General features: G+C 25.4%; 1 protein-coding gene across 2 annotated transcripts; it reads left to right on the forward strand.

The window, feature by feature from the left end:
• The first annotated feature begins 77 nt into the window (after window positions 1-77).
• LOC114126814 (ero1-like protein) lies at window positions 78-15,813 on the forward strand. Of its 2 annotated transcripts, XM_050198850.1 has the most exons (12): window positions 78-536; window positions 7,977-8,096; window positions 8,161-8,244; window positions 8,339-8,404; window positions 8,740-8,805; window positions 8,915-8,991; window positions 11,911-12,102; window positions 12,160-12,206; window positions 12,269-12,361; window positions 13,368-13,629; window positions 13,696-13,995; window positions 14,528-15,813. In XM_050198850.1, exons 1-12 carry the CDS (start codon window positions 405-407, stop codon window positions 14,577-14,579), a joined length of 1,491 nt encoding a protein of 496 aa, XP_050054807.1. In that variant the 5' UTR covers window positions 78-404; the 3' UTR covers window positions 14,580-15,813. The 2 variants fall into 2 exon arrangements, with proteins under 2 accessions (XP_050054807.1, XP_027846636.2); XM_027990835.2 differs by lacking the exon at window positions 8,740-8,805 and having other exon boundaries at window positions 80-536.
• Window positions 15,814-18,452: the final 2,639 nt, after the last annotated feature.

Consider the following 18,452-nt stretch of genomic DNA (forward strand, 5'->3'; position numbering starts at 1 on the left):
TTATAATTTACTGACGTGTTTCCGTTGCCCGACAACGACTGTAAAGGTCCGTGTGCCTCAACGGATAATAATAAACATAAATGATAACCGTGCTCAGTCCGCGTTGATAACGCCAGACGTGAATGTTGTTGTTTTGCGACTGTTTTGGATACGATCCTAATTTTCGAATTTTTCAACGAGTTACATTATTATTTGGTGCTGCGAATGCTAAACGAAGAATATCAGACGATAGCTGGAGACAAAGACAATTGACAAGACGCTCTGGACAATGATCAATGACGTCTCACCGGTTGCAGATTGATAAAAGCTCATCAATCACTGGAGTTTTGCTGGCTCACCAGTGAGTAGTAGAGGTCAACGGTGGTGTGTGTCTTTCTAACTGATAATCATCAGCTCCAAAAAAGATGTCGCTCCGCAGCGCCAACTGCTTGTTCATGTTGGTGGTCAACGTTTGTCTTTACATGAGCGTTGTATGTTTCTTCTCATCGTCCAGTTCGATTGTAAATAGCCGCATCGACAACAGTTGGCTTAACGAGGTAAGTCAGCACACATCAACTCAGTAATATCTAAACTAATCCTCTCCCATTAGAAGATATTGGTGAAAAATTAAGCATCCTCAATAAATTACACTCTCCCTTAAAATATGTCATAGGTATGCAACTTATAATTTATAAGTTCTGTTTTTATTTTTGAGTTTTTAAATTGTATTTAAATTTAAAATTATTAGCTATACCTAAGTTATATTAAATAATTTCCTTTAGATTACCTAGGTATTCTTGTTTTATTGGGATTCGGCTTGTACTGTTATAAAATAAAATAAGTAGGTCACATTTAAAAATTAATTTCTACTACATTGAATTCCAACATGACACATAATTGAATTAGAATTGTAGACAGTATGTCAGTATCTGTGTTTTTTTTTTTTCAAACAATAATTCAATTTGACAATGTTCTGTCATCAAAATCTGTGAACTCATTCAAAATATTTTGAATGTGCAGTTGTATATTATAATGTGATATGAGATATGCGTACATACTGGAGAAAGTTTTTAATATGTTAAGTGAAATTAGTTACATTTAGTGACTCATTTATGCGCCATTCTTACAATATTTATAAAAATTTTACATAAAATATATTTAAGTAATAGTAGGTATACTTATTTAATCATTTTTATGAAGAGAAATATTTACTTATTAAAAATACATTTTTGATAAATATTTATCATATATTTTTAATTGTATCAAACAAAATATGGAGTTACTAAATAAAAATAGCCTAACTTGCTCTAGTTAATAAAATATACAATTATATTTTGCATATTAAAGCTGCTACATCTAATATTTTAATTCGCTTTTTCAAGTTGCTCATGCATTTTTGGAAACATAAATTATTTATTTTGTTCTTGAAAGTATCCATAGCTATATATAATATTGTTACAAAATATATGCCTATACTAGGTTTATGTATATGCAAGTTTAGAAAATGCATAATGAAAGCGTATTATATTTTTTTTCTATGTTAAAATTATGTATGTGCAATCTGCATACTATAAAATTAAACTTGAATTATTAAAATGTTGGTAGTCAGATTGCAAATTCCTGATCAAAAAAATACTAAATTTCAAGTGACCACATTAGATCAGTAAAGTAGCCTAAGATTTTATAACATATAAAATGTTACACCCATATTTGTTCTAAGTCCCAAGAGAGATAAATGTCAAAAAATAATTTAAACTATGACTCATGAGGCACTGAGGTAGTTTTCCTCAAGGGATACTGATAATTGCACTACTAATTTAGATAATAGTTATTGTAGAAGTGTAGACAACTGTTATGTTTGTATGACAATATGTGTAGTAATTAGTTAGTAATTATTATTATTGGAATTCATAATACAAAAAATGTATCTTAATGTATGTCATTGTTTTTTTTTTTCAAAAAATCAGTTTTTATATTATCCAGAAAAACAATTCGTCCATTATATAAATTTACCATACAGTATTAAACAAAAATATCATAATTGTATTGACATTTTTCAATATACTTTTTTGCATTCATTAGATTTCAACACAATATTTTTTTTTTTTACTTTTTAGTGGTATTTTCTTAAAATGCACACAAAGATGGGTGACTAAATTATATACTGTATGAGTCATTAACCTCGTTTTGAATTAGGCTTTTTCTTGTATTTAATGTCAGTGTTGGATGTAAATACAACTGGCAAAAGTAATGTTCTGATACCAATACAAGTGTTCATTGCAATGGCATAAACATATTTCTGAAAGGGGGGATCAAAAATAGTAAACTGCATAACTAAATAGGAGGGGGAACCCTCTCAAAACTTTATATTTAAGTAGTTAAATATTTAACAATAAGAAACAATGAATATAATTTTAATTGATTCAAAATTCACATCAAACACAATATGGAAGATTATTCACTCCAATAATCCAAAAAGTCATAACTTCTATGTATATTCTATAGACCTAAATATTATAAATTTATAAAATATAATATAGTATTGTTTCTATAAATAATAGGATAAGATAAAGATAAGCTATAAATTATAATATTTATAATAATCATGGTTATCGACCATTTCCACCAAATAAACATTACTTTAACATAAATAAACCAAAATAAAATTATAATGGTATTCAGTTTTGACAAAATTGTTAAAATTCAATAGCTTGATTGATCATTATTCACAATATAACAAAATATTACATTATGATGCATACTAAATATTCTAAGCAAAAACAAACAATAATAAAGCCAATGAGGGGGGATCTGATCCCCACATCCCTCCCTTGTATACGCCACTGGTTCATTGTAATATTTAAACATTTCAACAACAGAAAAAATACCTATTCTATTAAGTAATAGTCAAATTATACATTGTGTATACAATTGAAATAGTATTTTTACATAAAAATACTTCACAGCTATTATATTAAATACAGTAGCTTCTGCAGTTAGATTATTGTTATTACTTAATTATTATTTAAAAAAAAAAAAGTAATTAGGTATTACATGCATTTTAATCAATTTATTAAATTTTAATGAAATTAAAAAAATAAAACTAATTGGGCCCAGATTATGTATCACATATCATTATTATTATATATACCTGATAAAATGACTGATAATTAAATAATTAAGTTATATCTTATAATCAGTAAAACAGAAATATAACACAAAATATGTAATTTGTTAGATTTAATCACATATATATCTATCAGTCAAAAAATTAAATTAAATTTTGTTATTATTATTTACTTAACATTTTATGTTTATCAAGGGATAATTTGTCACAAATATAATATTTGGAATTAACATTTTAAAAACAAGTATTAAATCTGCCATAAAGTTATGCAAAAAATATACATAATATAAAGATGTTTAAAATTTTGAAGGTGAATTTAGGATTGTATTACTTATTGCATTCAATCTTAAAGTTAATACCTAAATGGTAAATGTAGTTTTAAAAAGGGAATTTTATAAAACATGAAAAATAATATTAATTAATATTTGGTTTGAAACAAATTTAAGTATTTACTACTTAAATCATATTTTTTACTTGCTTATATATAGGTTTCAAAAAAAAAAAAAAATCGAAATTTCGAGGGGGTGCTAAAGTATATATTTTATACTAATTTTCATAATGGATTATTAGTATTAAAAATTGTTCTTTTTTCTTGTACTTTTTTTCCTTTGTCTTTTTTTCCGGGATTCTTGTGTAACATAAAATGCAAAATAAACAATACAAATTATTGGTTATTATTATTTATATCTTTTCTAATTTTCCAACTCAAATTATTATTACTTGTAATTTGTAAAATTGTAAACATAACAAGTATTGTGTGTTTAGCTTGATTATTACTTATTAGTTGTTAGTATATTATGTTGTTTAAATGTGTATATAATGTATATATTATATTTATGTTATATGTATATATTACGAGTATGGTTAAACTAAACAAAATTGTAGATACCTGATTATTTTTATATTGTAAAAACTAATGTCAAAATGTCATTTTCTTACTTGAAACGAGTATTTAAATGATTGTACATAATTATACAAGTACCTACTTGTTTTAGGTTCTGAGCGGAGCGATAAATATATTTATTTTCAATAATGTGTTTTTTTGTGTGTATGTGCCTATATACTAATACGATAAGTAATTATCAATTGAAAATAAGCTTCGATTTTCAACTGAGAGTAGTTAAGGATAGCAAATAGGATTTAGCTTATACTTTTGAGTTTTGAGAGATAAAAATTAACAGTTCCCAGTATTTTTCTTATATACTAAAAAAAAAAATTAAGGAAAACTTGAATTTTTCCGCGAATCCAATTGTTGACCACTTCGATTTTGTATTTTTTTATTATTATTATATTTCCCAAAAACTAATAATTGTAGTTAATTGAATTTTTCACCAAAACTTTATAATACATGATTGTTTTCTACGAGTACCTACGTATGATAAAAATTTTAAAATATTTTGACTCTTTTTGAGTTATTAATAAAAATTTATGTTTTTGATTTATTTTTAAATTATTATCGAAAAAATATTGTCCAGTTGAAAACCTTGAAAATGTTAGTACAAGATCTCATAAGTTGTTTTTATAGCTAAATAAAAATATTTAAAACACATAAGCACAATTTATTTTATAAGCGATTTTAAGTTCTAATTAACTAGCTTATAACTTGAAAATGGTCTATAAAGATCGTCAACATTTGTCCATACTGTAACTGAAAAATCTAAACAAAATTTTAATCACAGTTTTTTAATAGATAATTTACGTTTTAAATTTGGCCTACATAACAAAATATGTTGTTGATGAATAACGATGCTCAATATTTTGTTATAGTTTTTAAACTATATTATTCGAGATTCAATGAGACTTAAAAATGTACGTATGTTATGTATGCATTTTTCTATACACGATGAAATTTTATAAGTCAAGACCTATTTACATCATGAATACACACTGTTCCGTGGTAAATTTGTATCAACTCTAAAGTAAATAATAATATAATATGGACAAAAATGTATAAATTAATTAATAATATTTATAAATGTAATGTTTTCGTAAAACTTAAATTAAACTATCGTAATACCTACTATTTGTAAAATAAATTAATTTAATAGCTGCAATATAAAGAAATATATCATAAAATCAAAAATATATGTAGTGATAAAGACTAATAGACTGTTTCCACTCAATATCATTTTTGTACCTATACAGTGATATAACATTGAATTAAAATGTAATACATTCATTGCAGTAACTCGATACTTAATGTATTGGTACAGCAAAGCGGTATCCAATTGCGCCAAACTTTTTTTAATTACTATACTTACAAACATAGCAAGTATTTAATTATCGTATTTAAAATAAATACGTAGTATACGCTTATTGCATACCTGCAGTTGTCAAATGACAATTAATAAAGAAAAAAAAACCGAAGTAAAATTGTTTCAATATCATTTTTTAATGGTGCAAAACTGAACTCTTTTAGTACTTATCGTATGTTTTTACTTTTTACATGCACTTCAATAAAGTTATTCTGTATAGGCCTTACAGAGTAGTGAAAACAATTTTCAAATAATTTAAAGACTGCAGGTGCACTAATATATGTAATATGTATGTACAATAAGGGCGTTTAACTCGTAACATATTCTGTATAATATTGTATTCGACGTTTGATTATCATGACCATACGGTTAATTACAAATTCTAATTATTAATGTTTATGTATACGTCATGGAAATATGTTTTTCATTCTTACCTAAATAATATTATAATTTATAACAGTAGTATGCTTTACGCGCATTATATAAAAACAGTGGTCTCCAAACTTTTCACACCGTTCGCTTTAACGAAGGTCATAATATGAGGTAGGAGATTTGTGGTCCCACAAAGTACGAGTATTATACATTTTCATGATTTATGAAATGTGGACATTTTTATTTATTTTTATTATTTTTATTTTTTTTTTGTCAATATGATTCTAATTTGCTCTAATATGTATACAAAAAATACAATACCTACAAAATTCCGTATGATCGGTAAACTTTTGCCACTGATTTCTTTTTCGTTACTATACAGAGTGATTCTTTTATCAAACAACGCTCATTATTTCAACATCTACGAATGTTCTCGGAAATATTTTTCAAATTTAATTTCCCATTAAAATAAAATGTTTATAATTTTTAATTTTATACTATAAAGCAGAATATTTTAACGGAATAACTTATAAGTTAATAAGTTATAACTTATAAATTACTCGTCTGAATTTCAATTTCTAAGTATCGAAATACTCTTAAAAATATTCTGCTTGTATGAATTTACAAATGTAAATATACTGTCATTCAAAAAAGTAAAAACTTAAAAAAAAAAGATAAATAAATTCTTATCTAAATCATTAATAGATTTTGAATTAATGAGTGTTGTTCGATAAAAGGATCACACGGTATATTATAACATATTTATCAAACTAAGCAGAGGGTTAGTTTTTGGAGACCCCTTTAAAATACATAATTTATATACAATATGAAGTATAAAATTACATCTATTTAATCAATAATTTTCTAAATACAGGAATTTGGATAGTTAATAGTTCATGTTACATAAACCGGATAAGGATAAAATATTTAATCAAAATTAAAAATAATCGTTTTTCTTATTTTAATCTTAAACATATTAGCAGATATACTATTAAAATTAGTGTATGTATTACCGGAATATATATATAGCGAAATTCGTTATACCTACTTTAGATAATTTTCCCAATTTTCTAAACAAATAAGTAACAAACGTGAATGAATGTTATGTATTATTTTAATATGTTCTCTTTGTACTTCAAATACTGTAAACTGTATAATATTATAAATTATAATATATATTTCTATAAGATGGTACCTATGTATGCAGTAATGTGCATACTAACAATATAAAAAAATAATAATAACCATTATTTTTCTCTTACAATGGAAATGTTATTAATTAAACGGTACTTTTATCATCGTTATAACTAATTATTGATATCCATTGTTTGCATAATATTATGTTAAATATTAAGCATGGTTTATTTATTAGTGGTGTCTGTCATTCAGATTTCTAGGGTATTAAAAATACATTAGCCATGTTTAAATATCGGACGTGTTTATTGATAGATGAATTTTTTTTTTTTGTTGTTGCAATTAGTTATGTTTATGTATAATATTATATATATTGTATATTATATTATATTATATATTATATGACGTATAGTAGGCAGATAGTAAGCACAGTGGAATCACAAAAGTTTTTCAACTGTTTTCACTGTAGTGACAATAGGATAATGACACTTAACAATCGTTGCATATATATTTACGTGTACTATAATTATTATTAATCCTCGTATCATTTTTTGTATCTGTATTGTATAATACAATGTGTTAAAAAATATAGAATATTACATTATTAATGTTTGTAAAATGTATATAATAAATAACAATATTGTTAACAGTGTGCATTTTGTAATATTATATAGATGTTTACGTAAAAAATTAGTTTTTAGATTTAAAAATACGGCTTACTAAGTAATTTTAAAGCAAAAACCCCTTAATAAAAGTTGTAGAGAACAATATTTCGGAGACAATGACGTATCGGTTTTTCAATACATCCAGTACTTAGCAAACAATGAACAACGCAAAACCCTATTTTTTAATTATTTTAAATGCCTATAACTTTTTTACTAAGTATAAATTTAAAAAAAAAACTATGCCATCGTCTCTAAAATATTATTATCTACAAATTGTATTATGAGGTGTTTTGCCTTAAAACCACCCAGTGTGTATAATTGAAACACATGAACACGTTTTTGTACCGTGTTTTTCGTTGGTGCGGCCTCCTCTTAATGAATTTAATATACATCTTGTTGGTCAAACAATAATTAATGTTATTATTTTTTTTTTTACTTTTACAGTTAAAAGGGAGTATTGACGAGACAAACAGCACTGTAGAAATTGTTGATAAACTTAATAATTATCAAATATACCCCCGTATTATTAGTATTGTTTCAAAAGATTATTTTAAATTTTTTAAGGTAAGAATTCGTTAATTTTTATTCATGAACTTAACTTATAATATGTACATATTTACGCGATTAGGTAAATCTACGAAGAACTTGTCCTTTTTGGTCAGACGACAGCAAATGTGCTATGAGATATTGTCAAGTGGAATCCTGTCAATTGGTAATAAACAATAATGATTTGAACTACTCGTGTAGGTGTAGTTATATTTTACAAGCAAATTTATTTATTCCGGATTTTATGGTTTTGTTTGTAGGACGATTTACCCATAGGTCTGAAAGGTAATCATCATAGTTTGGTAGATGAAGATATGTCGATTAAGGTGAGAGTTTTGTTTTGTAAACATCATTAATTATTAAATTTTAGTTATTTTATAATATAATATTTAAAACAAAACCATAGGCGCAATTTGGATTAAATTTATGGGGGTACTAGATTTAAATTGACCAAAGTTATAACCCGTGGGTAACTTTGCCCACTATCACACAAAAATTCAATGTTGTTATTAAAAGTTTGGGGGCGCTAATGCCTAATACGAAATTTGGGTTGTGCTAAGCGCCCCCAAGCATCCCCAACCTCCAAATTGCGCCTAAGAACATAACATAAAAATGTATATACATTAATATTTTTAAATGTACTATATTGCTATTTTCCTAGTGTGGCTGCTGTTTCTGTCCTTCAACTTGGTCTCAATTCCACGATCATAATAAACGAATATATCGCGTAATCCATTCCATGTATTCCTTCAATTTAAAACACTCAATCCATAATTTTGTTTGTTTTTAGTTTTTATATTTTAAAAATAGTAATGAAACAATATTTGTCTACATAGTATATGGAAGGGCCGCAACAAGAAGAGTGCGAAGAAGCAATGCAAGATGAATTGGGTTACATTAACACAACTATAAGGTAAGTTTCACATAATATACTTCTATACTAGTAAAAATATATAAGTGTTTAGAAACATAAATTTACATTATAAGATTATAATGTAATGAAATAATGCTGTATCTTAGTTGTTTAACTGGTGCGGAATTTGTATCATGCTGCGTTGTTCGATAACGCACCATCACTATTATTATTGTAACTGAGACATGCTAGTTGAATACAACTTGTAAACTAAGAAAAGTGTATGAGAAATAATTGTACTAAATTTGAATAATCTTGTGATTTCAAGTTACTTTCAAATTGTGGAGATCCTTAACAATATGTCAATATGATATATTAATATAAATGTATTTATTTCATTTTATATTAATTTAAATAACTCAACATTAAATAACAACTTTCTGTAAAAAATGTCCTAAAAAAGTAAAAATAGGTTATAGTATATAAACAGGTATAATATCTTTAAAAATTTCATTGCTTATAGTTAAACCCACAGTAATATAATGTACGTGAAAGTTTCAAGTCCCCAGAAATAACATTTTAAATTTTAGCTTAAAATGCACATAAAAATAAAAATTAAATTGTATTTGTTTATTTTTTATATTTTTTAAAACATTATGAATTACATATGAGAAATTTTGTATTAAATTTTCAAAACTAAGATATAAAAAAAAAATAGTTATGAATTTCTAACTACAAAATAACAGTTTTCGGTAATTTTGAAGAATTTTGTCAAAATTCTAACTTAAATTACATATAAAAAAAAAACTGTACCTATGTATTTGTATATTACAGTTATAAGATCAAGCTGTGTGGAATCTTGCATTAAATTCCCAAGAATTGTGACCCGCAATATTTTTTAAATAACATTTATAGGAAATAAACTAAAAAACAATAATTATTAAACATTTCACACGCCTAAAAATAGCTCAACAAGTCTTTTAGTTTTCGACTTATAATATTTTAAAAACCGTATAGAAATTTATAAAATAAACATTTTGTAAAAATTTCAATTATCTGCGGTTATTCGTTTTTGAATTAAATCAAAAAAATAAAATAAAATCGTTATTATACTAGTGGATGTCTCAATGTCTGTCGTTTTTATTAATTTTAAATTCTAACGTTTATAAAAACTGAATTTTACTTCTCGATAAAAATTGTATTTTGAATATAAGCCGTAAAGCGTATAAAAAACCTTCTACTAAATTTTCAAATCTCGATATAAACAGAAAATTTTCTGTATGATTTTCTACTACAAAATAATTTGTTTTTAACAATATATAGTTTTTTAGAAATACGGTCTTGAGGAGGATATGACCACTGCCTTTGTGGGTGTCCCTAAACATAAAAACAAGATTAAACCCATGTTAATAATACTAATTTAATATATTACCGATAAAATTACTCTTTACCACCCTTCATTACCGCTAATATATGGGCTGTATATAATTTTGTTAATTGTTTTTAATAAATATAGTATATTAAATAATCTATTGGTATTATTACTTAACATATAAATTTATATTAGTTTTACCACATTTTCAAACAGATTCAACCATAAACGCGAAAGGGGCAATTCCACTCATAAGTATGAAATAATAACATAGTATATAAACTGAAACTGTTAATGTGTAACATCGTGAAATTAAAAGAAACATTAAACTAATTAATAATAATATTAATAACTAACTAATAACCTATAATTTAATTATATAAAATAACTGTATAAATTGTTCATTCAAATACCTCCGATACTAGTATACTACATGTCTACATCCATTAGTCACTGTCATTTATAAAAAATATATTATTTTTCTTTGTTAATTTTAATTTCTGATCTTATAACAATATTATAGTCAATTCTCGGTAACTCGTAACTTGATAACTCGAAATTTTCGATGTCTCGAATAAATAAAATTTTCCTTCAAATAACAATAACACTAATGTTAAATGTTAAAATAATCTTGTTAACTCGAAAATTAATTAAACAAGATTTCGTTATCTTGAATTTTTCTTAACCAAATTTAGAACTAAATAAGTGTAGTACTAATAGAACTACATGTATAAGACGATATCGTCTCCGATATATTGGATAATGATAAAGAAGAAGTCGAAGACCCACAAATAGAACCCTGTACCATTATAAAAAAAATGACACTTGCTTTAAAAAAGTTGCCTAAATATATTGAAACTAATGAAGGTATGGAAGATTTATTTTTACCACTAGATTATTTTGAACAATGTTTTAAATAAATATTTATTTATTTATTCCTTTTTAGATTTTTGTAAACATTATATATACATATAAGATATTTATTGTATGTAATATTGTGTGTAATATTGTATTTCTTTTGTATTTGTACTCAAACTTTACTATCTGTACTATTGGGCCTCGGCCCGTTTTATTCTACTGAATAAACTATTATTATTATTAAACAATAACCTTTGAACCAATTCTTTAAAAATAATATGTAGGTATGTATATTTTTTTATTAAACTTCTAAATTAATTTAAACTTTAAAAAAAAATAGGTATAACTATACATTTTTTGATAACTCAAAATTTTAATAAGTCGAATCCCCCCCCCGGTTAGGTTAGGTTAACTTCGAGTTACCGAGAGTACACTGTATTAACAGAATATTTGTTTATAAATATGGTACAGATTAAAAATGTATAATGTAAAGTTGTGATATGACAACATTATGTTATTCATATTATTTAAAAATTGAAATGTACCTATTTGAACACATTTGTATGTCTAATAATTAATTAGTTATTAGTAATTACTATTTCCGCTAAATATATTTATAAAGTTTACCAATATATGTACTTAATTTAAAGACAATTATTCCAATATTAAGTACTTATGTCTTATTGTATGAAAACTATTTAAATCTATTGACATATTAATTTAAATGTAATGGACTTTTCCCAATACAGTGCTGCAGCTATGGAGGATTTTGCTCTCTGGCAAGCTCATGATGATATACAAGACATGTATTGTACGTTGCCCGACGATGATGGTGAAGCCGAGTATGTTGACCTATCTCTAAATCCTGAGCGATACACTGGATACAAAGGACCTTCTGCTAATCGCGTTTGGAACACAATTTATATGGAAAACTGTTTCAGGTAAATGTTATTGATTAACTTTGGTGCAATAAAAGTTAATGCTATTTTTTTTTTTAGGCCAAAAAATTTATTTGAAGTCTACACTATATCAGCAAAGTTGACTGGTAATTATTAAGTTACTTATAATCTGTTTTGTTTTAAATTTTATATAAGAAAATGATTGCAGGGATGTGTTTAGAGAAACGAGCATTTTATCGAGCTATTTCTGGTCTTCATACAAGTATTAATATTCATCTTAGTGCTCAATATCTATTATCAGGTATGTACATAAAAATAATATTTATTTAGTAGTGATATTCTTCTTATATTAGCATTTAATATTCTTTTAGGGTTTTTGCCACTGACAATCTACCTCCATTTTACTTTTCCCGAATAACATCTTTTGTTGTTGAACCTATTTCCTTGAGATATTCCATTTTATCCATCTATCTCTTTCTAGGTCTTCCACAAGGTGTCTTCTCCATAGGTTTCCATTCCAGCACTACTCTAAGTATCTCTTCCTCATTTTTGCACATGGCACTGAATTTGTTGATCATTTATAAAGTGGTTGACTGGTGTTATTGTGTTGCTTTCATCTCTTCCTGTAATTCCCTATAAAACTTTTTCTCCATTCATCTATTCTGTTACTCTAGGGAGAACATTTATCTTTATATTCTATTAAATTATCTTAAACTTTTTTCTGTGTTGACCAATCATTAATGATACTCAATATAACTTCTAAATATTAAATCTCGTTAGTCTAATACCTCATTCATTATCACCATTCATCAACATTCATAGGTACTATCTAAACTCTATAAGTCTCTAAAAGTTTCATGATCAAAATTTTCCCTTGTTAATTTTCAATCCTATTTTATTGGCTATTTATTCTAAGGCTTGAGCTCCTCTTTTGGTGTTGTTTAATAACCCGTTCAAAATTGTTAAATTATCTGCAAACTCAAGTTCCTAAGTACATAAATTTCCTATTGTTACACCTATTGCTTATTTTGCTTTTCTCTAAGTACTTTTTCCAGCATTAAGTCAAGTTAATAATATTGGAAATAGTGTATCTCTTTGTTTCAAATTAGTGTTGGATAGGCTAGGTATTGACATACCTAGAGTTTCTAATGTTTGATTACATCTATAGCTACTGTACGGCTTAATAATTCAATTGTATTATATTTAAGATTTTTTTGTCTGATAATTCCAATGAAGTTTCTTATAATTTATTAAAATTGCTTAGATATATTTTTATAAAATATATTTAATATTACCACTATTAATAGATAAAAGATCAACATTTTTGAACCCATGTGGTACTGGCTTTTGGGGTCCAAATGCCGAAGAATTTGAACGTAAGTTTGGTCCAAAATACACTAAAGGCGAGGGTACACAATGGCTAAGAAATTTATATTTCTTGTATCTCCTTGAACTGAGAGCATTACAAAAAGCTGCACCTTTACTCAAACAAGTAGAGTATTATACAGGAAATGATAAAGAAGATGAAACTACTCGACTTGCTGTCCATAATTTCTTAGGAATTATCAAGTTAGATTTTTTCATTAGTTATTTTTTTCTTGTTTAGTTTTTAAATAAAATTTGTGTTTTTTCTAGAAAATTCCCACAACAATTTAATGAGCATACCATGTTCTTGGGTGGACAACAGGCACAAAAGTTAAAAGAAGAGTTTCGTCTTCATTTTCGTAATGTATCAACCATTATGGATTGTGTGGGATGTGATAAATGCAGACTTTGGGGAAAGTTGCAAATACAAGGATTAGGAACAGCGCTGAAAATATTATTTTCAAACAAAGCACGGACAAATGGATATAATGAATTATCTACTACTGTCAACAAGCACACATTACAATTAGAACGTAGTGAAATAGTTGCTCTCTTTAATGCGTTTGGAAGGTGAGAAACATCATCTTATATATTTATAAATGTATTGTTTGTACATTATACATAATAATATTCTATATTAAAATATAGAATATTCACCTCTATAATTATATTTAGAGTTTGGATGTTGAAGATATTTGTTTTAATTAATTATTAAATAATTATAGTTAAGTATGATTTAATGAAATGTGTTAAAATTTATTTGTACACTGAATTATATCTATATAATGGATCAGATTCTTGTTTTAGACACATGATCTAAGATTTAAGTAGTTTTACATCAACTATTTTGTCATTTCAAATATTAAGTATTTTTCCTTGTTATATAATTTAGAATTCTTTTAATTAGTTTTAAAGTTTAGATTTTAGTGATTTAAACAATTTGGAGAATATACTTTTCATTTGTAGTAATTCAGTGTATAATATGTAATTATAACGCTTTTTGGATTTTTTTTTTAAGCCATCATTAAATTATATAGAGCTAAAACATTTAAATTCTAGTAATTGCTTTCATTATATATTAATAATCATGATATTGTTTTAGGTTATCTACAAGTATATATGAAATAGAAAAATTTCGGAAACTCCTGAGGTAAACAAGTTGAAATTGTATAAGAAAAACATCACAACTCAATTTGATTTACTACAGGTGTATAATACATTGTTATCACTACATTCCTTCCTCACTTCTCTTTTATAAATTTTAAATTACTATAAGTATGTGATCTGTTAATAATTTTATATTAAACCATCAAGTAGAAAAACATTTAACTGAATTGATAGGTCAAAAAACTTGGTGGTATTTTAATTATTTTTAAATGTTTTTTTTCCTGGTTCACTGAGTTTAAATACTATCAGTCGTAAAAAATCTTTTTTAAAAGCTCTCTATATAAGAACGCATAACATGTTCTATTAATTAATTAAAGTAAACTAATGTTAGTTTTACAAATACTGTTTAGTTAAACTTGTCTATAGTCTAGTCCTTTTATAGTATTTGTTTTTTTTCAAATGTCTGTTTTTTGTTTTTATGTCTAAAATGGTAATTTTATGTCTGTAAAATTATTGTTATTTATATTTTATACCAGGTTTTTATATTGTCTTATTTATTGTATTTATTTAATCTGAGATTTTAATTTACTAGTTAAATGAACTATAGTACATTCAATACTCGTGCACAAATTATTTTTATATTTATATTAATGGTGCGAGGTCGTGTGTAATTTTTAACATAGGATATAACATTATGTTTGTCACTCTAAAAATAATTGTTAAAACTACCAAGAGCTCAAAATGAGACTTTTACATAATTAATATATATTATATTTGACAAAATAGAATATGGTTTATGTAAAAATAGTGGTTACTGTGATATGGTATGGAAGGTATGAACAAATTAATCATAATAATGTAGATTATGTCTAGATTTGTGTAAAATTTGTGTGTTGTTGATTTATGTACGTATGTATTATGTATCTATGTATTTATTTATTTATTTATTTATTTTATTTTATTTTTTGTACAATTAAGTTGATAATTTATGTGCAAATATGTCAGATGGCTTACTGATAACTATTGTTATAAATCCTGTTAATTACTAAAATATTACTATTGTTTTAATAAAATATTCAAGTCTATAAGAAAGAAAAAACTATTTTAAATTTAACATAGTGTGAAATTATCTATTCTTACATACCATTCTTTAATGTTAATTATTGTGTTTGCATATAAATTGCATTTGTAATGTTAGGAAAAATGCATGCAGATGATTGATGATCTGTAATTCATTATGCTGCACCATAATTTAACCCAAAGTACAATCAGTAAACAGAAGTATCAAGAAATTGTTTTAGAATTCAGTCTTAAATATTTTTTATTATTTTTAATTTGTGTTATTCTTTGTGTTGTATAGTTGAAAAGTTTTCAAAATGTATCAAATGGCCTCTAAAATATGAATTAAGACAGTTAGGTTAGGTTTACCAGTATTGTATGTATTCAAGTGTGCGTGTGCCTTGCTAATTTTATTGAGATTTATAGTTTCCAAGTATTAAGTATTTGATATGACATTATGACCACAAACAAAAAGAAAGAATATCTATTATACAACAGAACATTTATTTATTTTTATTACTATAATCTGAATGGTTAAATCTATGAATAATAATATAACATAACATTTTTTTTAGGATAAAATTTTCCTTGATCAAATGGATGTATTTTCCATGAAATCGTGACCCAATTTTAATGCTTACGCGACCCAAAAATTGGTAGCGACCTACCGGTTGAAGACCACTAGTATAGAACGTATAGGTATTTTTTGAAATACATTAATTTGATCGAGAACAATTTGGTTGTAAAAAAAATGTATTATAATTATTCACGAGGTTTACTAATTAGATTATATATATAAAAAAAAAATGTCTTATGCTTTACAGTTTACATAATAAAATAACACGTTATTTTTATTAGACTATTAATTAAGTTGTAAGCTTCTGTATCCATGTTACTAAAGGAGTAAATAAACAATAAACTAATAATAGTAATCATAATATAGAAACGAAATGGTATAGATTCTGGTTTTTATTCCATTACACATAATATGTCAACTTTAGGGGGGTCAAACTCCCTTACCCCCTTCCATAAATCCGCCACTGCATCTGACTTAATTAAGCATAATTCCTCTAATTTTGAATTATTATTAGAGTTTATATTTTAAAGAATCAATAATGGTCATAAATATACCTACTTAACTTGATATAAATGGTTTAATTTACCACGATGAGCATTGAGCAATAATTACTACCTAAGTTATTAATTTATTATTGTTATTCAAAATCGAAATATTATTATATTGCACTATTATTTAATTTATTATGGTGGTTTGTTAGTTAGTTTAAAAAAACGGTAGTATTAATCTTTAATGATTATTGTAGGTACTAAAAATAGACACTTGATCTCGGATCCTGTTTAAATCGTGATTCTAGAAAGAATAATGCTCCAAATAACTAAAATTAAGGCCATATTTAGAATTTTAGCACCTCTATTTTAGGTGACTGGTGTAAGTTTGCCATTTCACTTAAACCAAGACAGAACACAGAACAGATATTCATGGGGAAAATGATAAAATCTTAGCACTTCTCCACGACCAACCACCAGTACATCCTAATATCCTATTTTAATAGGTCCATACTGAAATAACTAAAATACCACACACAAAATAATATAAATTGGTCAGCACTTGATAATTTCTGCACAATACGTTAATAAAACAAACGATGTAAATGTAACAAATTGGAATAAGTAATCGACAAATATTTTATTTGGCGATAAAATAATAACAAAAATTGTTTTTATATTATGGAACTATACTACTATAGAAGATCGAAATGGATAAACAATATACGTAGACAAAATATACACAATAATCAATAATATTATTGAAATACTGTATTAGACATTATATTTTACTTTTACATAGTATTGAAAAAAATTGTTGCCCGAGATACTTAATAGTTTATTGTAACGCTTCATTCAAAATTGGTATTCGAGACTTAGTAGTTAGTAAGTATCTATTAAAGTATTAGTATTTAGTATACACTGTCCACTATGCAGTGTTAGACAAACAAAAGTATAAAAATAAATCTTTGTATTGTAACTTGTAAGGTTCAAAAGTATATATTACAATCTTATCTATTTGTATTATTATTATTATTATTATTTTATGTTATATGTTATATCATTATAATGGAACATCTCCCGTCACGTTTTGAAAAATAAATAATACACTATAATGTTAAGTTTATAATTATTTATTTACAGTATTTTAGGTATATAAACTACATACCTAATGTTTACCACATGTTTATACCTATGACTTATGAGTTTGAATCTTTTCTACTTTTTATGAAAAAAATATCTTATTTTTATACTAATATAATATAGGTATATACTATATGAGAAATTGAGAAATATAATCAATCACTAGTGGTTCAGCTGAACCATCCTCCATATGACCATATGGAAATACATAACGAATCACTCCTACGCAGACAAGTGAGGTGACTACAAATAATAATGAACAGACTAAAAATTAGGCACACCAACCTCACACTCGAGTATTGAAGCACCGGTTGGCTGAATAAGGCGGTAAATCATTGAGTATTGACTATTGACGGTATAATTTTCATATCTATGAAAACATTGAAAACTATCGTCCGTACTACGGTTGAAGAATTCAAGAACAGATTATAGAACCGTTAATAATTGACAGACGACAAGCTAATGAAAACTGTATGTCGCGTGTGTTATAGTAAAATGTAACTTTCAACAAGAAAAATACAAATACATGTAAAAAAAATGTATAAAAATGAATAAAATGCATCAAAAATACTAAAAAATGATCGTAAAGTATAAAATCTCCTAAAAATTCAAAATAAAAATTGTACTAATTAATTTTAATTTTAATTTTAATT

This window comes from Aphis gossypii, chromosome 1, assembly GCF_020184175.1.
Source record: "Aphis gossypii isolate Hap1 chromosome 1, ASM2018417v2, whole genome shotgun sequence".
Lineage (NCBI taxonomy): Eukaryota > Metazoa > Arthropoda > Insecta > Hemiptera > Aphididae > Aphis > Aphis gossypii.

Excerpts from the sequence above, each read along its gene's own strand:
- LOC114126814 (XM_050198850.1), top strand. The coding sequence starts at position 405 with ATGTCGCTCCGCAGCGCCAACTGCTTGTTCATGTTGGTGGTCAACGTT. Across the intron at positions 8,097-8,160 it reads ATTATTTTAAATTTTTTAAG|GTAAATCTACGAAGAACTTG; the intron begins GTAAGAATTCGT and ends TTACGCGATTAG. Across the intron at positions 13,996-14,527 it reads CTCTTTAATGCGTTTGGAAG|GTTATCTACAAGTATATATG; the intron begins GTGAGAAACATC and ends ATATTGTTTTAG.